Source organism: Podarcis gaigeae, assembly GCF_964106915.1.
Source record: "Podarcis gaigeae genome assembly, chromosome: 11".
Lineage (NCBI taxonomy): Eukaryota > Metazoa > Chordata > Lepidosauria > Squamata > Lacertidae > Podarcis > Podarcis gaigeae.
Window position 1 is genome coordinate 64,123,850 of NC_139687.1, and position 22,357 is coordinate 64,146,206.

Consider the following 22,357-nt stretch of genomic DNA (forward strand, 5'->3'; position numbering starts at 1 on the left):
AAAAGAAAATGCAGAGTCCTTTCTTAAATACAGTGGTACCTGGGGTTAAGAACTTAATTCGTTCTGGAGGTCCATTCTTAACCTGAAACTGTTCTTAACCTGAAGCACCACTTTAGCTAATGGGGCCTCCTGCTGCCGCCACGCAGCCGGAGCATGATTTCTGTTCTCATCCTGAAGCAAAGTTCTTAACCTGAGGTAATATTTATGGGTTAGCGGAGTCTGTAACCTGAAGAGTCTGTAACCCGAGGTACCACTGTACAGTTCTTAACACAAAAAGGGGTGGACCCTTCCAGATCTCACCTAGGAACTTCCCTTTCTTCCCCAAGTCTCCTACTCTGGGACTTCTTCCCTTCCCTGCCTCTCGGGGTCCTTCACCAACCATCCATCACCTTGTGTGTATAATCCCAATAATGTCCCGGAGGAGAGGACACCATACAAAACAAGAGGAGAAAAAAATGAAGAGGGAATATAAAAAAGGGGGGGTAAAGGGGAAGGGGATAAAAAGGAATTCTGATTTTCCATCTGTCAGTTACATAAAAAATATTCACCCTAAAATGACATCCAGCTGTTCTACCTTCTTCTAAGTAATAATTTCCCCAATCTTCAGACCCACATTCCTGCATTGCAGGGGGTTGGGCTGGCTGACCCTTGAGGTCCCTTCCAACTCTACAGTTCTCCGATTCTATGAAATGTCTCAAATTTTCATTTCCTTCTAAAAGGGGTTGTCTGATTATTATTAACAATAAATGACAATTTTTTCCCCCTAATGAAACATAACAGCTCTGCTTCCAACCATTCCTCCATATGAAGGCTGCTACATCACTTCTGAAACTTAGCAGAGAGATGTGGGAAGAGTGAGGCCCTTTTCTGCATTCCCAGGGCCAACTGCTCTTTGGTCCCTCCAGTTAGCAGGTAAAAGGTAAAGGGACCCCTGACCATTAGATCCAGTCGTGGCCGACTCTGGGGTTGCGGCGCTCATCTCGCTTTATTGGCCGAGGGAGCCGGCGTACAGCTTCCAAGTCGTGGTCAGCATGACTAAGCCGCTGCTGGCGAACCAGAGCAGCGCATGGAAACGCCGTTTACCTTCCTGCCGGAGCGGTACCTATTTATCTACTTGCCCTTTTGATGTGCTTTCGAACTGCTAGGTGGGCAGGAGCAGGGACTGAGCAACAGGAGCTCACCCCATCACAGGGATTTGAACCGCTGACCTGATCGGCAAGCCCTAGGCTCTGTGGTTTAGACCGCAGTGTCCCGCATGTTACTAGGTAGATAGTCACTATTCATGAGAGGGAGAGTTGGTACTTTCAGTTTGACTGACCCAACAGCTATCTTTCCAGGGCTCCTAGGGCCTCATTCCCTCATTAGATGAAAAACACAGGATAGTATTCAACTAAATTTTACTCAAAAATAGACTCATCGAGATTTAACGAAAAGGACTTCAATTGGGTCCATTTACCCAGAGTACTACTTTGCTGAATACCACTCACAGCAGGCATTGCTTCAGACTTCATCCCCTCCAAGGCCCTCTTCAAATAATTTAGAACTAAAGATTTCACAAGAGACATTTTGATAATCAAGAGATGAGTCATTAAAAAGCAATAGAGGCTTTATAAATTCTTAAGTACCCTGTATGATGATCAGGCAAATGGAAGAAAATAGCTTATCCAACACATCTTTCAAAAGGGGAGCAAACCTCTGTGTCAGCCAACATCTTTTGGGCCACCCCAATACAGCTTGAAAAGAGAAGCTACCCAGAATCCGATGAACAGGAAAGCCCACAATTGTGCCCACAGAGCAAAATGGAGACACCACAAACCCATCTGTGTGCTGTTACCACATGGCGCTATGTTTGCAATTCTCTCTCTCGTAAATGCCAAGCAGCATGACTGATGGAGCCCTGGGCATAAAGGATAAGCACAAAGGAAGAGGCAGCAAGAGGACAGAGCTAGGCTTGCTTCTACCTCAGGAATGGATTGTTTTGGTGCCCGTTGAGAAAGAGACCCCTCCCCACCCCTTCCTCCCAAGTCTGCAGCAAAGAAAAGAGCAACTGAAGATTTTCACAATACTGTGGGGCTTCGTTTTACAAATACCTGGACTAGAGTCACCCCTCTTTGCTTGCTTCCTCCTTCCACTAAGGACATAATCTCAAAAATAACTGAATCATACAGGAGCAAAGACGTGGAGCTTCTGCAAAACCCCCACATCCCTTCCACTAGGACGAGGGTCACTGTCATCACTTGTCTTTGGTGACTGCAACTGAAACACTCCCCTTCCCAAAGGCAAAGCGGAGCCCTGGAAAATCCGCTGAGGAAGCTGTCTGGAAGAAGGGCCTGGCAAGGGCAGAGGAGAGGAGAGGCAGCAGCAGCTCTAGGGTCCCTGGCTGTTCCCCACAAGGAAGCTTCCCACATTCTTGGCAAGGGATTCTGTGTGAGGAAACTTCGTCTGCCTCAGGCATGGCTGCAGGTATATCGGGAAGGATCTGAAACATAAGGAGGGAGGGGAGAAATCAGTGTCAGTGGTTGCTAAAGCAGAAATGGGCAGGTTACGATGACCGAGGGTAGGAGGAGAGCATGGTCTATGCTATGGTGACCAGTGCTCAGGGCAAGAGGGAAGAGATGCCCAAAGTGTTGCAAGCAGCCAAGAGACCAAGGCCCTCCCTGCAGCCTGAGCATCCTTGGTCAGGTGTATGTAGGGGTGGAAAGTCGCAGCAGCAGAGTGGGAGCTTGGATGGCCACCTCCCACATCCAATACTGCGCTTCCTCATCCTCTGTTCAGGGGGCAGGGACAGGATTCAGAGGCATGCACGCACCTTTCCGCCTCTTCCTCCAAGCCTGCAGCGTTCACGTGGAGCTTCTGCCAGTGGGCAGCTGCCTCCTGCCTTCGGTCCAGCTTCCAGAGGGTGTGCGTAAGGTACAAGTTAGCAGAGGGCCTGTCTGCAAAGCACAAAGGAAGCGGCATGACCAGAGCTGGCCTCAGGAAGAAATCCCAACATGCCCTTGCCCTCCCCACACTGGATCTTGCTGAGTGGCCCCACCTTGCTCTACACCCTCCCCTCCACCCGGGGCAAAAAGGGCCTGCATTTAGTCTGCCCCAAAGAGCTCCAAATTCTGTCTCCTCCTTTACAGAAGTTACCTAAGCTTATATCTAAATACGTACTCTGCATAATTTATTTTGCATGCTCTGAAAATTACTCGAGCCTCCCCACCCACTCCTTTAACCACTAGACTGACTGGAGGCCAGGCCCCTCCCATAGGCAAAGGATTCCTGGCTGTGGGTACCTGGACAGACAAGCAAGCTGTGTTGGAAATCCGCCAAAGCCTCTTTATTCCGCCCCAGATGCAGGAACTGGATCCCTCGTCCAGTCAGGGCCAGCTGCCTGATTTGGGGAAGCATCTTTGCTTCTGACAGCCCCATCTGCTCTGCCTCCCTTCCAGTGCTCCTATTGCTGCCTGGTGGAGAAAGAAGACCGTTGCCCTTGGGTTTTGCTCTCCCAGCCATGAGCCAGAGAGGTCAACAGAAACAAAGCCAATTCTCTGGCCCTGTTCTCTCCCTGCCCGCTGCCCTTTCTGCAGAGTCTACTCTTGTTCCCACATGCGGGGGGGGGGGGGGCGGTCAAGAGAAAGAAAATGGAAGCAGAAACCTCTCGTGCCAAGTGGCTGGACTTCAACTTGTGATGTCACAAAAGGACCAGTCTGGACTCATGGCATGATTAAAGGAGAGGTGAGGACTCTCCTAAACCATTCCCACCTTGGGCAGCAGTAGGTTAGCTCTAGCCCTACAAAAAAAGGGCTTTCCCCAGCTCCAGAAATCACTCCAGCCAAGAGGAAGGCAGACAGAAACTGGCGGTAAGCATCCTGATCCATACCTGTGGTCACAAAACGAACTCTCAGAAGATCATTAAGACACCTGTTGGGGAAGGAGCAAAGCACAATCATCTTAGGGCTCTCAGATGAAAGCCAGAGTCAAGAGAATTTGAGGGGCTATTCAGGTATCTTCTCAGTTTTCCTGACAGAAGGGGGAACAAGCACTTATGGGCATGCTGGTGGGTTTTGGCCTGCATGCAACCAGACCACACAAGCACAGAAACTGGACCCTGGGGCCGGCTTCTCATTTCAAGGCTGCAAAGAGAAGCTCAGGGGTGGAAGCAGGACTTTCAACACTCTCTGCAGCTCCTTAGCAGACTCCATGGCAAGCAGAACCAAACAAGGAGGCATGCAGTTGTTCCTTTGAGCTGCGAGATCTGGGGTCCTGGGGCAGAACACGGAAGTTTTAAGTACCAAGGTAGACACAGCCTTCCTTAATGGGAAGCATCCATGAATATCCAGGGCTGCATCTAATACTCCATCCTGTCTCACAAGGCCAGTTCCCTTCAAACGGCTGCAAGAGAATGCTCTCCTAGCATCCAATTAAGGGACGGACAGGGCGAGGCACTCAGAACCATCTTCCCTGGATCACAAACCAGGAGCCCGATTACCTGCTCAAGTGGCTTATGCCTTCCTTGGCTTCTCCTAGCCCAGCCCATGCCAAGCCCAGGATCAAATAGGCAGCTGCTCGCCAAAGGACGCAGAGCAGGCTCTCCCTCTTCCGCTTCATGAGGCTGCCAGCAGAATTTGTCAGTGAGGACCCAGCAGGCCCCGGGAGGTCCTCTGCAGCCCACAAGTCCAGCTCAATTGGCAGCCTCTCGGGGATCAGTCCACTCATCCGGGTTGCCACCTCTTCACACACCGCAATGGCATCTCGATGCCTGGCCAGCTCTCCCAGGGCAGAGGCGGCCTCTAAGAAGACCTCGGGGATCCTGGGCAGGGCCAGCTCACCACACAGAGACACCTGCAGAGGAGGAGGAGGAGGAGGGCCCCACCCAAGGATCAGAAGGTGCTGGGTCCACAACAAGGAACACAGCACAGGCAGTACAGCAAACACTGCTGGAGAGCCAAGAGTGCTAAAGAAATTGGGCAGGCGCGGGTGCAAATGTCTCAGGCCACCATTGGCTGCTGAAGCCAACATGGAAGCCAGGATAGCAACTGATACATGAGAAAGACCGGGGGGGGGGGAATCCCTCACTTCTTTATTGTTGCTGACAAGGGTCCTCCTTGGCTATGGCTGCCCCAGAAAGATGCTGGGGTCACTGGGTGTATTTGGGCAAGTCAGCACTGACTTACCCAGAGGATTCCGGTGAAAGGACACAAGATTAAGTCTTCAAAGTCATTTGCACACAAGGAGAAGCATCACCTCAAGGCTGAATGGCCACCATGAGCTCCGTGTGCCCTTGAAGACTGCAAAACATTGCACTCATCTCCCTGGGACGCCTCTGGCACTGGCTTCCTGTTATCTTCGAGAGACTGTTCAAGATGCTGCTGCTGACCTTCAGAAGGCAGAACACCACCACCACCACCGCCCTCTGCCCCAGTAACTGAAATCTTCCTCTCGATGACTGCACACATGCAACACATTGGGAGAGCAAGGAGCGTTACCAAGCCCTTGCAGATTAGGAAGCACAATTCAAAAAGCAAATGTAAAACAGTCTGTCAAGCTCCAGTTGGAGAACTATTTAAACCTTTAGCTGTATAAACCCCATACATTTATGCCAGGATTCGGGGGATGATTGCATTTATCGTGCTTCCTTATGGAGCTGTTTAAGTGGACTTCCATGCTACTTGCTACATTTGTGATTTGATTTATTGTTAGCCCATTCTCTGCTATTGTTGAGAGTGGGAGGCTTGCACATTCCTTCGCACAAAAACCAGCAGATGGCATGAAGATAAAATAGCTGCAAGGTGCCAACCTGGTGAAGAGGCCCTTCCTGGAACAGAGCCAAGAGGTCCAGGTAGTGCTCCACTGCCTCACTCACCCTGCAGGAGAAAAGAAAACAGTTTGCTCCCACGCCTAATCCAAGGGGCTCATATTAGTATTTCAAGCCTTAAATGACATACCCCCCCCCCCAATATCTGAAATGCCCTCTCCCCCTCTTTAGCTTGGCACCTGGCAGTTAAGATGTTTTTGTTTGGGATTGTTGTTTACCATATTTATACTGCTCTGGAATGGTTTTACTTGTTTTTATCATTGTGATTGTTTCATCAGTTTTTATAATTGAATACTATAAGGTTGTAACCTTCCCTGGGCCCTAACAGTGGTTAAGGAATCTGATAAATAAATGAAAATAAACAAGAGGAGCTGCAGGGACATACAAGGACATCCCGTGGGCCTCCTAAAGACAGCTCCCTGCCCTCATTCAAAGTGAGCTCATGAGCTGATGAGCAATCTCCTTCCAGCAGGAGTCTCCTGTTAGTAATTTGAGATGCCTCAGGAAAGTTCTCCCTGGAGAAAACTGAAGCCAACAATTCCCTCCCCACCTCAAGTGAGCAACCAGGGAGATTTATGTAACAGGAAGGGGGGGCACTCACCTCCCTGCCTGGAGGTTCCTTTGTGCCAGCAAATATTTCACATCTGATGGACAGTTCTTGACAAAGATGCTGCTCAGTTGTGATGCGCAGGTGAGCAGCTCCATTTGAATCAGGGAACATGGACTGGCAAGCTCTGCCGTTACCTGTGCAGGACCATCCAGAGCCTGAGGCAGGGAGAGCGGAGGAAATGGGAACATTGGTGATTTCAGAGGCAGAGCTAGCTGCTCCAGCACCTGTGCTCCCAGGGCGGGGCCATGGGGATGGGGCAAGCGTCCTGGGGGGCACCGCGGCGAGCATCTCGGGGCAAGACACCCATGGGGGGGTGGAGCAAGCCGCCCATGACGACCTCCTGCTTGGGGGGGGGGAGCCTGGGAGAGGGGGGCAACAGTGCAATGCCCACCCATGACTCCTAAGCCTCCCCCAAGCTGTCAAAACGAAGGGGAAAAGGCCGCAGGCAAGGCGGCACAGCTCTGCCCCTTCGCCCGATGGCTCGGAGTAGGCTTGGGAGTCACAGGCAGGTGGGATGCTGAATGTCACCCCCTTCACTGATGACACCTGGGGCAAAGGACCCCCACTGCCCTCCTTCCTCCGCCCATGGGTGAATCAACACTGTTGGTCATCAGACAGAGTGGAATAGTGCATCCAAGGAAAGATCTGCATTGGCTAACTCCTCCTGCCCTTCTTTATGAGCGGATATCTACAGGCAGGTATCTACAGCGACCGGAGAGACCTCCTGGCCAGTTGGCTCCCTCAGCTGTCGAGTAGGGAGGGGAGCAAGCCAGAAGCGCAGCCAGTTCTTCTCAGGCAGAGCAGTTTCAGTGCCAATGCAGCCCCTTGGCATCGTCATGCAGGGATAGGAAAACCTGAGACACACCTGATCCAGCAGCACCAGGACCTCCAGCTCAGCCTCCAGAAGCCCTAGGTGGTGGTACAACAGGGATGCTTGGTACAGGGCAGGGAGGAAGGTGAAATCCACCTGCAGGGCTCGTTTCAGGTACTGAATTGCCATCTGTGGCTTGTCCTGGAATACAGAGGAGCAGATGCAATACGAAGGGCCGAGATCCAAAGGTGCTTTGCTGTAACCTTCCCATAAACAAAGGTGCGTAGCAGAACTCCCATAATTCTCTGCTTGTGCATTTGTTGTTCTAGAGATCTGTGAAAAGCTGGTTTCTGATCACAGGTTGAGGGTTAAGCCCACCCCCCCATTGTATAATCGCAGAAATGCTTTTATTGCTTTTAGCGTTTGTACCTACTGTATTTCATCACGTTTTATCTCATTGCACACCACTTCAAACATTGTATTTAGTAACCCTAATTTACTAAATACAATGTTTAACATTATTTATTAAAGGATATTTCACTAAAATATTTCTCAATATTTTAACATCATTACTGCTTGGCAAGAAAACATTTGCAATGCCTATGTTTTATCTCAAGAATACTGCAGCATGAGAAATTCTACCCACCTGGTTCTTTTGAAGTATTTCCTTTTAGTTTAAAATTTGTAATTCTTATTTTTAACGCGCAGAATTTTAAATGTTCTACCATGTATGCTTTTTATCACTATGAGTTGCTCTGAGATGTTTTTGTAATAAGTGACAAATGCATGTAATAAATACATAATTTTAGGCCTTTCCTGCTTAATAAGCCAAATTCCTAGCTCTCTGGCATTAGCAGTGCTTAAAAGAAGCCCCAATAGGGGGGTGGCAAGGCAGAGCACCCCCTGGTAAGGGGGAAAGAGAACTTAGACCAACATGGCACTTTCTGCTGCGGCTCTCAGAACCGCTGGAGGCCCCACACTTCAGGGGCATATTGACGCAAGTTTGCCCTAATAGCAACACTTTCCCCCTTTCCTTCCACGTGCTGCGTTCACAAGCTGTGCCACCCTGCCACCCTCTCCCCCCTCAATGCACCCATACCATTTTCAGGTTACAGCATCCCATTAAGGTGAAGATCTGGGCAAGGCGGCGCCTGGAACACAGCCCCGTAGCAGCTGTTTGGAGAAGGGCAACAGCGGCAGGGAGATCACCGGCTTCCAGTTCCTGAACTCCTGGAACAGAGAGGAAAACCTGTTCCCACCTACTGAGTAGAATTTGACACAGAACTCCAGGAGCTGCATGACCAAAGCAGAACAGAGCGTGGTCTCTGTGGCTTACACAGAGCTGTAGGGTTTTTAAAAATATGACTTAAAGTTGCTATTACAGTTACTGAACATCAGCAGAAGCTCAACAGGAAGAACATTTAAACAACAAAATCAATTATATTGGAGGGTGCTGGGCTCTCCCTCAAAGGAGGCTGAAAAGCCATCCGTTGGTGGGGAGGGGGTACTCTAGAGCTCTGGTTTTCCCCCTCTGAAAAAGGGGTTGGTCTAGACTGCCTAGAAGACCCCCCCCCATTATACAATTCTATTATCCAGACTTTGCTCCTGAGACAGAGTGGAAAGCAATTAAAAGAAGTCTATCTAACATCCGAGCCAGAAGAGCAACTGGGAGTGCTATAGCTTTGTTATAATCCAAAACCACATCCTCATCCTCCTCTTTCTCAGAGGAAAGCATTTAATCTGCCTTGGCAAACTCAATCCCTGACTCAAGTACCCTGCAGACGGACTGATTTTGCCTCCCTAGCAAGTGGCTTCCTGGCAGAAGCAACTGTAGCTGCCGAGGTGCAGATTAAAAGAGAGAAGGCGTACAGAAGCAGCAGGCATGCGGAGAGTGGGAAATCACAGCCCCACCTTGCAGAAAGGCAGCCGAAGTCCACATGATGCCTTTCAACTCTTGGACACTCTGCACAAGGAGGGGGTCAGACTCTGCCATGTCAGGTGGCTGCCACATCTGGAGCAGGGAAAGAAACTTGCTCTGATGGCCATGGCAAGGAGGAGGCCTCAGGTTCTGAAAAAGGAATAATGGTTCATGGTCAAGAGTCCTGCAGCACTTTCAACAGTAAAGAATTTCTTGGAAGAACGGAAGGGCAACTCTGCTGGATCAGACCCAAAGGGGGCACACCTAGTCCAGCATCCTGTGACTGTCATGGCCAATCGGATGACTCCTCTGGAAAGCCCAAAAGCAGGACTCTCCCCATCTGTGCTCCCCTGTAACTGGTCCTCAGAGGCATCCTGCCTCCAGGACTGGACGTGGTGCCATTCTCTTCATGCCAGCCAGGCTGGCAGCCGGGAGAGTCAGAGGAGAGGCTGGAGGCAGAGGGGAATGCCTGCTTCAAACTATAGGCAGGCAACTGGGCTTACCAGGCAGAACTGCAGAAGCCCACCTGTCCTTTTGCTGATTCTTTCCCAGCCCATGGCCCCTCAGGCTGGTTACTGGTGTGTGATTCAACCAGGGCCAATGAACAGTCAGCGCATGCCAGGTCTTTCATCAGAGCTCCTTGCAGTCCCACAATTTAAGCTGAATGGTCATGCAGAGGCTGATGAGAGGCCCAACTACCTGCTGCAGCACCACAAGCTGCCATCCCATTTGCAAAGGGTGGGGAAAGCTTTCACTTAAGAGGGAAGAGCGAGCAATGCCTCAATACAGATGCTATGCAGCTCCAGGCTGCTGTTAGCTACCTTGGCGCCATTCAGAAGCTGAAAGAGGCCTTCTGCGGTTGCGAGGCGGTTTGCTGCAAGCCACAGCACCCCCTGCAGGGCAGCCAGTCGATGCAGAGGGGCCTGCGATTCTTCAAGGGTATCATCCTGGAGCACCCTCTGCCAGCATCCCTCTGAGCCAAGTCCTTGGCCAGACACTGCACACACCTCTAGAACTAGCAGAGACAGACAGAGGAAAACCTGCATGGATCTAACTTTCAGTCAAAGGTGGGGTTGGGGAGAGAAGTGCTGCATCGTAGGATTCTTTGCACTTAGAGAAAGACCAGGCTCCACCCAGAGTTACCTGGGAGGAGAGGAAGAATCCCCTCCAACTCCGGCATCCCACTTCCTCAAAAAAACAGGGCCAGCAGCAAAAACATCCAGGTATGTATTTATTCATGACTTTGATTCTACCACCCATCATTTGGAGAGCACGTGGAGACATTTCTCTTACCCCTGCTCAGCCCATGATCTATCACTCCCAATAGTTTCTCGCCAGAGTTGCTGGAGAGGCAGATATCAAACACCAGGGAATTGTAGAGGATAGCCAACTCCAGTGGCAGAGCTGGGAGTGCAGCTGGAAGCCCTGCAAAACAAGAGGGAGAGAGAATTCAAAGGTGAACCTTTCCATCTGCCTGAAGAACTCACCAGGTGGCCCCATGTCAATGGTCGTTGGGGGTCAGCACTCAAGGGGTATGCAGGATCTGAGCACCCAAAGTCAGGAAGGGCAGGCAGGCGCTTTCAGTTCCAGACTTGGCAGCAGTGAGGTTAAGGAAGGATGGCCAGCCAGAGTTCAGGGAGTGAGAGTCTAGCTGTTCACACAAGACAGGAAGCCCATTCCACTTTGGAGCAAATGATGCAGCTCTTTTTGCTGAAGCTAAGCAGGTCTGGGCCTGGCCAGTGTTTGGATGGGAGACCACCTGGGAACTGCCCTGATTCTCAAGGTGGAAGAAAAGCAAGAGATAAAGGGCTAAATAAGCAAATCATACTTTTCCTGTTGCCGTCACCTGGACAGTCCTCTCTTGAGAACTGAGAGTGTGGGGAACCAATCCAGCCGGGCTGAAACAAATGCAGTCTCTACTACCCCAGCCATTTTGCAGCTTAACTTGTGGAGGGAGAGATTATTCATCACCCTCTCCAAGGCAAAAAAAAACCAGCCAGAAATGCGTGAAGAGACCAAAGCAGCAAGGAAATCCAGATTCCTTACAATCAGCTGGGGTGGCCCTGTTGGTGGTGCTGCCACTGGGGTTTCCTGTGACAGGGCCTTCTGGGTGGTGGTCCCCTATTTGTGGGATACCCTCCCTTGTGAGGGTCTTCTGTCTCCTTCACTATTAACTTCTAGGAGAAAGGAAGAATTTTTTTTTTAAAAAAATCACTGTTTACCCCGGCATTTGATAGCTTAAGGTTCAATCCTGGCTACTCTGAAATTATTGGTTTAGGAGTAGGTGGTTGCTTTTTAAATGGTTTTATAGAACACTACTTTTCATTGGGTTTTTTTTTTACTAGTTTTAATTGTATTGTTTGTATTGCATGGCGGTCCTTTGGAGGAAGGTGCAGGATATAAATTGAATAAATAAATAAAACATGCAGAAGGAAACCAGGCTTAACCCCATATGGCTGCAAAGCCCTGCTGGCTTCTGTTTCATCAGGGAGACGTCAGCCCAGAACTTCACCATGAGCTGCCCCACACTTGTGCCACAGAGGGGGCCTGGCTTCTGCCCATATTCCAGCCTACCAATAAAGGTGGGTTTTTTTTCTGAACTGCTACCTTGGATCTTCTGCAGCAGCTTAGTGAAGGCAATCTGGCACTCGTGAGCCGTTTGTGTCACTGAACTGTCAGGACCTGGAGAACTTGTCACCTGCCAAGAAAAGAGGAGGAGGGAGCTTGAAGGGTCCGGAAGAGGTCAGAAACAACGGCCATGAACAGATTCTAGGACAGGAGCAAGACAATTTACAAGAAGATGGGGCTCTCACAACAATCAAAAGTACGGTAGTACAGTCGTACCTTGGAAGTCTAACAGAATCTGTTCTGGAAGTCCATTTGACTTCTGAAACGTTTGGAAACCAAGGCGCGGCTTCCGATTGGTTTCCGAATTCGCAGGCATGCCGGAAACAATAGCAGAAGCCACGCTGGACGTTCAGCTTCCAAAAAAAGTTCGAATACCAGAACACTCACTTCTGGTTTTCGATCGTTTGGGAGCCGGAACGTTTGACTCCCAAAGCATTCGGGAGCCAAGGTACGACTGTACTTGTAAGATCTCACACAGAACTAGCTGGACCACTAGAGAGACACTGTACCAGACTCCTTTTCTTCTGTAAGCCCAAGGGCTGTCTATCTTTACTGATACTACTCCACCCTGAGAGTCTTTTTGGCACAACTGTGGGGTAAAAATGCTTTAATTAATAAATGTATTTCCATCAGGTTAAAGCCAGAGCTTGGATCCAAGGGCCTAACTGCAGGCAAGGCAGCCTAACATCACCGCCACAAACCTCATTATCCACCATATGTTCTCACACCTGCGACAGACTTCCATAGGAATGTCATTGCTGATGGAATGTTCCAGCTGGGTAACATAAAACAATGTAGTTTAAAATGGGAGTGGGAGTAATATGGTGGACTTTGCATGCAGGTTGGCATGAATCTACAAAAGCCATTGTCCTAAATGGCCATTGGGCCTGCTCTTCATACATTTTAACTGTATGATTACAAACCACCTTGAGGCTTATTATTATCATCATTATCATCTAGTTATACACACACCACCCTTTTTCCTGGCGGGGACTCGATGCAGCTTACAGATAAAATATTCAATTTTATCAGCTAATGCTATATTTCTCAATTTCTCTTCCATGGTGTTTGTTTCATTGTTTTCTAAACTATATACAAAATTGATAGAAGCGTAGAGTTGGGAGGGACCCAAGGGTCATCTAGTCCAACCCCTTGCAATGCACGAATATTTCTTAATAAGAGTATTAAAAATGAAACTAATAATACAGTAAATTAAATGTAAACATTTCTTTTTAAAAAAAGGTTTCAGTAATAACAATCAACTTATATTGTGTTTGTGGTGTTTCAGTAATAGCCAAGATTATGATAAAAACACGGAGAAGGGATTGAAGCGCCGGGTTTGAGGGGGACCCTGCCGCCGCTCCCCCCAAAAGGGCTAGTGGCCCCCAGTCCAGGAGGGGCCCCGCTCGTGCCCAGCAGCGGAGAGCGGCTCGCTCCCTCGGCTTCCAGGTCTCTTGGACTACAACTCCCATCAGCCCCGGCCAGGAGGTCTATGGTGCGGGGCTGAGGCTGCGCTCGCGGGGCCTGATGGGAATTGTAGTCCCAGGGCCTGAAGGGCCCCCGCCTGCCGTAGCTGAGCAGCCGCTTTTCCTTCGCCCTCGGTCGGGCGTCGCTCAAGGGAGGTCGCCGGGAAGAGGTACCGTCCGCCAGCGCCGCGCCAGCCCGTCGTTCTCGCCCCGCCAGAGGTCCAAGCAGCTCCCGCCGCCAGCCATGGAGCAAGGCCTCGCCGCCGCCGCCGCCATGGAAACAGGCCCCACCCCCGCTGTTTCTATTGGCCGCGCTCGGCGTGCTGGCGGCTCCCATTGGGCGAGCGGACGGGTTGCCGTGACGCTAAATCGCGGGCGGCAAAATTGAACAGGGACGGCTACGGCACCCGAGATGGCCCATAAAGCTCTCGAAGAGCGGGACGATCCGAAGTCTCCAAGGCCGCCTGCTGTCTTGTTGCGCGGCTGCCCAGGCGCCGCCGGTTCGATCCCCAGCAGCTCCAGTTCCGGGGACCTCGTGTCATTTTCATTATATTCCCCCCTTTTCTCCCAAAGAGCTCAAAGTGCTGCGCATGATTCTCCAACCTCCCCCTTTAACCCCCAAACCTGCCCTGTGGGGTATGTGAGGCTGAGAGGCAGTGGCTGGCCCAAGTTCACCCAGTGAGCTCCATGGCCAAGTGGCAGGATTTGAACCCTGGCTTCCCGGGTCCCAGCAGTCCAACACTCACACCTCAGCTTGCAGGAATGGGAGAAATGTCCCCCAGAGAGCTGCTGCCAGTCCAGGTGCTGAAGGAATAGCAGGGAAATGCAGCTTTCTAGGTTGAGGTTCTAAGCCAGAAACTCAGAAGCAGAATGGGGAGCAGAGTGATGAGAGGTCAGCATTAAGCAAAACTCCCTCACCTCTCTAAGAGTCCCAGCTCAAATTAATCAGCACAGAAAGATCCTCACATAGAAGCTGGCCACTCTGAGACTAGGATTCTGGGCTAAGCGGGCTCCTTTTGGCCTGATGCAGCTTCAGTGCTTTTCTGGTGTTCTCAGTTCTATATCTGCTATGGGGAACACCAGAAGAACCCTGAAGCAGAATCAGGCCAAAGGGAACCTGCTTAGCCCAGAACCCTCTTCTCCCAGCAAGCCAACCAGATGCCCATTATGGGAATCCCACAAACAGGATCTGCATGCAGCAGTGGAGCTCTCCCCACGTGTTGCTTTGATCTGAGGCAGCAGGGCTTTCCCTTTTATTACCTTTTATAATAATAATTTATTATTTTTACCCTACACATCTGGTTTCCCCAGCCCCTAGTTTTGCACACATACCAAGAACATAATTTCTTAGCCACCTTCACCATGAAGTCCCAGGGGCTGGTTGCAGCCATATAAGGGACCCCTGACCATTAGGTCCAGTCGTGACCGACTCTGGGGTTGGACGCTCATCTCGCTTTACTGGCCGAGGGAGCCGGCGTACAGCTTCTGGGTCATGTGGCCAGCATGACTATGCCGCTTCTGGCGAACCAGAGCAGCGCATGGAAACGCCGTTTACCTTCCCGCCACAGCGGTACCCATTTATCTACTTGCACTTTGACGTGCTTTCGAACTGCTAGGTGGGCAGGAGCTGGGACCGAGCAACAGGAGCGGGGATTCGAACCGCCGACCTTCTGATCAGCAAGTCCTAGGCTTTGTGGTTTAACCCACAGCGCCACCTGCGTCCCTGTTGCAGCAATATAGAAACAAATTAAATCAGATCAAACCAATTAGAGTCAAGAGAAGAGGGTGAGATATCTCTATGAACAGGTGTCAAGGCCAGACTAAAGTGGTATATCTTCTGCAGGCAACAGAAACCATCCAATGAAGGTGCAAAATCTGTGGGGATCCTGCAGCTTAGAAGCTGCCACTCCCTGAACTCCTGAGGAGGGTGGAACTGCCAAGGTACCTTTCTTGGCTTATCTGAACGTCCAAGAGGGTGTCTGCAGAGAAGGATGTGATCTTTCAGATATTTCAGGCCTATGTTTGGTAGGGATCCACTCCACTCTTGATGTGGTCAGCACCTGCAGCACCAAACACTGCCCACAGCAGGAGTGGGAAGCGTGGCCTTCCCGTTTTGGGGCTCCCAGCATTGGCAACAACTAGAAGATGGTAGGAGCTGGAGTCCAGCTACTGACTGGTCAGACAACCCACCCTAAAGTAAGGACTGCAGGAGCAACAAGGTTCAGAGCTGGTTGCAAAAAGGGAACGCTGGCAGAAGATGGCACTGCCCACTTTGAGAGGTGCCTTGACTTACAAGTAATAAGACACAGTTGTTGCAGACTCAGGGGGGCAAATAACTTACCTTTTCCACCCCAGCATGTTCCTTCCTTTGGCCCCTGCGCACCCCATCCTCCAACACAGTTTAGTCTCAGGCTCACTTGCAGCCCCCCCAATTCATCGGCCCCTCTTTCATCACTAGAATGCGCACATAACCTTCCTTCCTTCCTCCCCACCCAGGTACAGATCTTTGTTCACGTCAACAAAGAGGCAATTTTCCATCGTTTGGGATCAGACATTTTATTTACAGCAGTTTTAGAGCCTGCCCTGGCACACGTCTCCCCTTTCAACCTTGTGCACCAAAAACCCTTTTCTTAAAAAAAAAACTTCCAACACCTACTTTTGACCCTCCCCAAAGGAAGTTAACAGGATGACTATTCAGCATAAAAGGACCAATGCAGAACTACTTGCTCGTGGGTTTTGGTTTCATATTGCAGAAACAAAAAAGAAGCTGCAGAGTTATTCTATGCAAAGCCACTCCTTTTCTTGGTCTTCCCATAAAACATACCCCAAGAGGTAGGCCAGGGTATACCCAGTTTTGCACGTCAGGATAGAGAGGCACATAAGGTGAAAACACTTGCCCAAGGCAATAATGGTTCCAGCGGAGAGAGACTACAGACCATGGTCTGGTCTCCCTCAGAGGCAGGAGCAGGCCAAATAAAGGCACTGGAGGGTTTATCACTACTCTCAGTCTTCTGCTACCCTTCCAGATCTGAGAACTCTAGTATGGATGGCACCTGCTAGGAATCTATAAAGTGACCATGTGCAGGATGGGCAGGAATAAGCCCACCTCCAGCTCAGAACTAGCGATGTCCCTGGTCTGAGCCACAGAAACTCCTGGCAACCTGCTAAGTGTGATTTGTACATATCTGTGGGGAGGACAAAACCCACTGGGCTGGCTATTTGTGGGTGCTTCCTTAACACTAAAATACACCAGAGCATTTTACAGAGAAGGAACAAGTATTGTGGCATGTAGCAGCAGACTTGCAGGTAGAAAGCCCCCAGGTCCTCTAAGGGAGAATTATCTATATACTATGAAACAAACATCAGAAAATCCAGGATATAAAAACACAGAAGTATTTCTCTTTTGCTTTTATAGCCCAAGAAAGAGCACAGGCCCTGATGTATGGTTTCAAATGTCTGGACGTAATTCCTTCCCATTTTGAAAAGCAGCACTTCTGATTTTGAAGCCCAGATTTTCTGACATAATAATTCATAGTAAAAGCAACTGTCCCTTAGGAGACTGGGTGTCAAGATCTCATCAGCTGGCTCCTCCAGCTTGCAGCTCACAGTTCCCTCTAACAGTAGATGAAGCAGGCCGTCACCTGTAGAAATTCTGGCTCTTTCAGTGCCATGTAAGGAAAACCTGGCCGCCAGATCAGGCCAAAGGGAGCCCATCTAGAGCCCTTGCCTATTGTGATGCCCCAGCAAGTGGCATTCAGAGGCATTTTACTGCCCCAATCCTGGAGGTAGCGTGTCGTAACAAGTAACCACTGAAACTCTTTGTACGACTTCTGTTCTTTTTAAGCTAAAGCCAAGAGTGTTAACCTTGAGTAATTTAAAACCAAACAGCTGTGAAATCATGGATGGAGAAGGATGACGACGAGAGCAACAAATCATGTTTAATGAGCCTGGATCTGCCCCTGCATGGAAATGGTGGGTACTAAACTTCAGAGCAAGTGCTCAGAACTGACAAACTGGGCGGCTGGGGCTATTTAGGGGACAATGAAGAATACTGACTGATCAGGGATTGCAAGGAAGCAGGCATGTGCTATTTGAAGCTAAGCCCCAAACATCTGCAAAACGGCAAGAGATGCCAGGAAGAAACCTCTTGGATTGTGCTGAGTTTGGGGCAGAAAAATGTACTGGCTTGGCCTCTCAGGTTCTCAGGACCAGATCCCAGTGTCTCAGGGAAGCTTGAGCTAATGAGGATTTTTAAGGCACCAATTCTGTGTAGAGGGGGAGAAGCAGCAAGCACACCTGGGCTGGCTGGCAGGCAAGGCTGAAAGTCTCGCTAGCATTGCTTTACTGGGCAAGAAAAGCCAGAGAGAATGCATAGAGTTTGAGGGGGCTGGAGAAGGTCAGGCCCCCCACCAGCCCCACCTGTTTGCCTGCAGCAGCCCCAACGTAAAGAATGTCAACCACAAGCCTATGCAACCACCTCATGGAAGTCGTTCCCTGTGCACTGCGTAAGCTTGCCATAAAAATGAATGTATCTTCCATGACACAAGAACACAGAAGCATAGCAGCATTAGGATCACTCCTGTGGCTCAAATACCCTGCAGCAGCCGAGAAAACTGACAATGAAAATAGACATCAGAGGAAGGTGTTGACATTGGGAGTTGCGTCCTTCGTTTTCCGAGGTACGGTAAGGCAGAGCAAAACAAAGATCAGGGATGTCTTAGCACGGCAAAATCTTGCAGCGTTCAGTGGTACAACTGCTCAGCTGCTTCCAGGCGCCTGTCCATTCACTGTGATGAGTTCCCTTGGCTGAGGCTGCTGCTACACCATCCATCCATCACAAGGAAGCAGCATCCAGCAGGCCAAGTGGTCCTCAATGCAAAGCTCAGTGCAAAGCTGACTCCTTGAAGGCATTGCAGAAAACTCAAAATGGGACTCTGGACACAACTCCTCTCTTCCCATGCAGATCCTCTGAAAGCAGCCCCACCAACCCACGTCTTTGAAAGGCAACCCATTTCTGTTTTAGCCAAAGCAAGACCCAACAACCTTCTCAAGGGAGACCAAGCGGCAGAGCAGGAATCCAGCCTGCCAAGACCTTGACAGAACATGGATTCTGAAGCAACAAACAGAAAGTGGATTAAAAGAGCACAAAGTCAGAGCAGATTCATTTGAATGACTCCTTTGCTAACAAGCCCAAAGGGAGGAAGAGATGCAGCCAAGGATAAAGAGGGCCTCTCTTGCGTCTTCCTCCTGAGCACACAGCAGGTTCAGGCTAATCGTGGCTGGAAATGGCCTTTCCCTTCAAGGAAGGGACCTTTGGGCTCGATGCTCCAGAGCAGCCAATGAGGCCCAAAACAAGGGGTCTGTCCCCAAAGGAGGAGGAGAAGCAGGGAGGTGGGTTCTGGCACCATGCGGAAGTGGCGCTGAGTTACACAGAACACTACTGCAGGCATAAAAGCGGGGCAGGGAGGCAGGCCGTGGCTCAGTGGGGCAGGCACATGCTTCGCATGCAGTAGGGGTGGGATCTTCAGGTAGCAGACTCGGGCAGAAGTGATGAGGAAGGATGATCCACCTGAGGCCGTGGAAAGCGTGTCTGTCTGAGCAGACGACACTGCCTGGGTTGGACTGAGCAGCTTCCTTTGTTGCAAAGCCAGCGCAGGAAACTACCAGAACACCCAGCCAGAGGCTGCCAAGCGGCCATGTCAAATTTCACCTTGTGGAGAACTGGAACTCCAATTTTTTCTTCTTCAAAAGGCCAGATTCAGAAATCTGGAACTCAAAACACAACCAAGTCTCAGAGACGAAATGAGACTTAGGCTTCAGCACCAAAAAGTTGAGGTTCCCGAAAGAACTTCTCACCAAGCAGGAGGGTGTTCTGTTCCTGCTGGAGCCTTGGTTCTTGAAGGAGAAGAAACTTTTCTGCACCGACAGGGCTTTGAGAGAAAACCACAGACCGATCAAGCCTTTCTGAATGTGCCAGCAGCCACCAGTTAGAAACAGCAGCGCCATCTATTCCTCAAAGAGCACTCCAAGCAAGACCTTCCTCCGGTTGGCAAAGAATCCGTTGGCAGTCAGCTCAGAGGGTGCTTTTTCCTGGTCCAGAATCTGGCCCTTGATTTCCCTTTCTGCCATTCCCAAGAGGTGCCCACAGCCCCCCCCCCCCACGTGCAGCTGCTCCAGACTCGCAAAGGAACCAAGGAGAAGCAAGGAAGTCACCCCCAAGAGAGATGCCCACGGATCTGGATCTCAGCCGCACACGCCCGTAAGTCTTCTCTTTGGAAACAAGGGGCAACTCCCTCTGCATTTCTTCCCCCCACTCAGAGACCAAAAGGGCCACTCCCCAGTGATCTACTGGCGACCCACAAGCTGTGAGTGGCAAGTGAGATCAGGGCGTCTCTTTGGAGCGTGGGAAGGCTCTTTCTGCAAAACAAAAGACCCAGCAACCGCCACCAAGCTGAAGACTCATCTTTCGCGCCCCCCCCCCACTTTGTCACTAACAAATGGAGCTCCAAGCCCCGCAGGAAAACCCAGGTGGGGGAGACCAGAGAGAACGATGGCTCAGCCCACTGAGTTGTGGGCAGCGTGAGAATCTCCCCAAGGCTCTCTCTGCGGTCCCGGGGGGGTGGGGGGTGGCACTTTGCCAGGAGGTCCCTCTCCCTCTCGTGCTACCTGGACTGAGCAAGGATGAGCTGCTTGAACCACAGGCTGACGGCGCAGTCCACCCGCATCACCAGGCCGATGCCCAGCAGGAGGAAGACGCTGCTCACCATGAAGCCCAGCGCTTCAAAGAGGAACCTGGAAGCGGAACAGAAGCCCCAGTGAGGAAAGTACCACAAAGGCTCCACAGGAGGCGCTCTGCATGCAAGAGGCCCCAAATTTAACCCTTGAGGGAAGAGGGGCACACTGGGGGAGGGGGGGAGCTAGTGAAGACACTACAGGGGCAACGGCCCTAACTCAGGGGCAAGTCAACTACTCATTTCTGTGCTGGGTGGTAGGGCTAGGCGATATATCATCCAAAACCGCTTTGAAGTCCATATCAGGATGCCGGTTTCATAATTTTTGACCTGGCAATATATTGCAAGTCACGATGTGTGCATGTGCTATGCAAAAACCACAAAGTGGGAGAAACCCTGAAGCCGGCCAATGTGTCTCTTGATTCCTGCAGCCCCTGCCAACTGCCGGCTCAGCGCTTCTCCTTCTCGTGCAGCAAATCACAAAAGCAAAAAGCCGGCAAAAATCCCAATGCAGGAAAAAATGTGAAGCCAGCCAATGTCTACACGTAGCTCCATCCTGATTTCAGACATGGCGATACATCAGCATAGCGCAAAGTTTAGCTGGCGATATATCGCAATGTTGAAAACCAGGCATCGCCTAGCCCTGTGAGTCATACTTCACAAGCAGAGAAAGCAGGAGGGTGACCGTGAAGGTGGAGGGACAGCTTCTGCTAAGCTCTCAGAAGCCAGAGGCAGCATAGAGCAGGTACATCAAGAGTGAGAGCAGCCTATCAATATATGAGAAACACTACTACAGGAATGAATCACACCGAATAGTATTGAATGGAAGAATTTTATATTGTTTTTGTCACTGTCTTTGTTTTGTCTTTTTCCTTTTCTTCTGTTTGTTTCTTTTTTATATGTAGAGATGTAAAGTTATTAAGTCTGATATTATTTGATTTGTGTAGTGGTTATTAATACATGTGTCTGTTAACTATGTATTTATTTGTATATTTAAAATAAAAAATAATACAAAAAGAGAGCGTGAGAGCAGCCTACGGCCGACAGAACTCTAACACAGACCACCCATTTCCCACCCAGCCCTGCAACTCTGCCCGGCAGCCCTGGGCTCTGAAACACCCACCCTTTCCCTGCCAGCACACGAAGGGGACTGAGCTCCAGAGCCACAGGACACTTGCCCAACTTACTTGGGGGCAAACACCTTCCAGACCATAAGGTGCCTTCTGAGGATGATCGCTGCCAAGACACAAGCCAGAATCTATTGGGGAAAGAAAAGGAGTTCAGGCTGCAGGTAAACCTCCTGGCGTTCATTCACTGTAGCCTCACATGCACAGCCCACCAGTCCCCATTGCCGTCTCTCCCTCCCTCTCTCTGGCTTGCAGAAAAAGGCCTCCCCCGGTGTTTGCTTCCAGGAACATACCTGAACCCCCAGAACAAGCAGGTACTTGAGCCCCAGTTGCAGAAGCGCTGCTGAAAACTTCTCTGGGGCTTCCCGGAGCCTCATCTCCATCATCTGTTCCTCCCTGTCTGGAGGTTCTGCCTTCGACTTCTTGCCCTTGGAGGCGGCGGGCATTTCACAGACAAACGGCCAAAGCAGAAGCAACGGGCAGCCGGCTACCTCAAGGAAAGCAGGGGGAAGAGAGAGGGGTCACTAGAGAGAATGCCGGGGACCACCAGCTGATGGAACCCAGAGGAAAGAAAGGGACGAGAAGATCAATCCCTCTAAATCAGTGCTTCCCAAACTGTTTCGGGGCCCCACCTGCTTGGTTCCATCAACGCAGCCCCAGCACCTGCCAACCTGCCTATACAAAGCATTATTCAGAACAGTGTTTTGCACAGTCCACAGGAAGAAAATAACACAATACAATTCAAAACAGTAACAATTAATTGCAAATTTATTCAGATGCTTTAAGTTATGGATTTGTGTAATGAAAATGTAATGAAATATGGAAAACTGAATAAAAATTATGCAAAAAAATCAAAAATTGCAAATTTATTCAGAATCCAAGCAAAACTATTCAGTTTAATTAATTCAACGAAACTGATGAGCTTGATCCAATGATATCAGCTTTTTCAAGTCTGGTAGCCATTTACACCTCTTTACCTCCCCCCTTAGGAAACCCCAGCGCCCCCGCCAGTACTGCCCACTTTGGAAAACACTGTGCTAAGCAATGCCTGGGGGGATTATGCCCCCTCCCTTCAGCCAAAAGAGCGATCAGGAACCAGGTCCCACCAGACTCCACTCTCTGACGCCCTCAGGACAGTGCAGAGGAATTTGGAGACCCCCCCTAGTTTGATATACTTAGAAAGAAAAAAACAGACCACTTAATCAGAAAATTCTCCACGTGCTGCATTGAGGACTGCAAAGTCATCAATAAAATGCAGATGAAATC

The 22,357-nt window shown here is 50.2% G+C and overlaps 2 protein-coding genes across 7 annotated transcripts in view; both read right to left on the bottom strand.

Annotated features, from left to right (window-relative positions):
* Positions 1-1,588: 1,588 nt before the first annotated feature.
* Positions 1,589-13,541, bottom strand: FANCG (FA complementation group G). Of its 3 annotated transcripts, none has more exons than XR_014556180.1 (14): positions 13,408-13,541; positions 11,747-11,837; positions 10,433-10,564; positions 9,961-10,154; positions 9,133-9,289; positions 8,321-8,451; positions 7,276-7,422; positions 6,402-6,565; positions 5,783-5,849; positions 4,475-4,827; positions 3,748-3,906; positions 3,279-3,449; positions 2,810-2,933; positions 1,589-2,479 (listed from the first exon to the last, which is right to left on the bottom strand). XR_014556180.1 is itself a non-coding variant. In XM_083702734.1 (14 exons), the coding sequence occupies exons 1-14, from the start codon at positions 13,507-13,509 to the stop codon at positions 2,368-2,370; spliced, it is 1,953 nt and encodes a 650-aa protein (XP_083558860.1). In that variant the 5' UTR covers positions 13,510-13,541; the 3' UTR covers positions 1,589-2,367. The 3 variants fall into 3 exon arrangements, 2 of the variants coding, with proteins under 2 accessions (XP_083558860.1, XP_083558859.1); XM_083702734.1 differs by having other exon boundaries at positions 3,866-3,906; positions 9,166-9,289; XM_083702733.1 differs by having other exon boundaries at positions 3,866-3,906.
* Positions 13,542-15,773: 2,232 nt separating this feature from the next.
* Positions 15,774-22,357, bottom strand: part of PIGO (phosphatidylinositol glycan anchor biosynthesis class O) — a 111,223-nt gene continuing 104,639 nt past the window's right edge. For 3 of the 4 annotated variants that reach the window (XM_083702646.1, XM_083702645.1, XM_083702644.1), the window contains exons 9-11: positions 21,385-21,578; positions 21,152-21,222; positions 15,774-20,025 (exon numbers count right to left, since the gene is read on the bottom strand). In XM_083702646.1, the coding sequence (XP_083558772.1) occupies positions 19,896-20,025; positions 21,152-21,222; positions 21,385-21,578 (395 nt within the window). In that variant the 3' untranslated portion in view covers positions 15,774-19,895. Of the gene's footprint in view, positions 20,026-21,151; positions 21,223-21,384; positions 21,583-22,357 lie in introns of those variants that run through there. The other variant, XM_083702647.1, reaches the window with a different exon arrangement.

Excerpts from the sequence above, each read along its gene's own strand:
- FANCG (XM_083702733.1), bottom strand. The coding sequence starts at position 13,509 with ATGGCGGCGGCGGCGGCGAGGCCTTGCTCCATGGCTGGCGGCGGGAGC. Across the intron at positions 11,838-13,407 it reads TGGCGCGGCGCTGGCGGACG|GTGACAAGTTCTCCAGGTCC; the intron begins GTACCTCTTCCC and ends TTTTCTTGGCAG. Across the intron at positions 2,934-3,278 it reads CAGCTTGCTTGTCTGTCCAG|ACAGGCCCTCTGCTAACTTG; the intron begins GTACCCACAGCC and ends TGTGCTTTGCAG.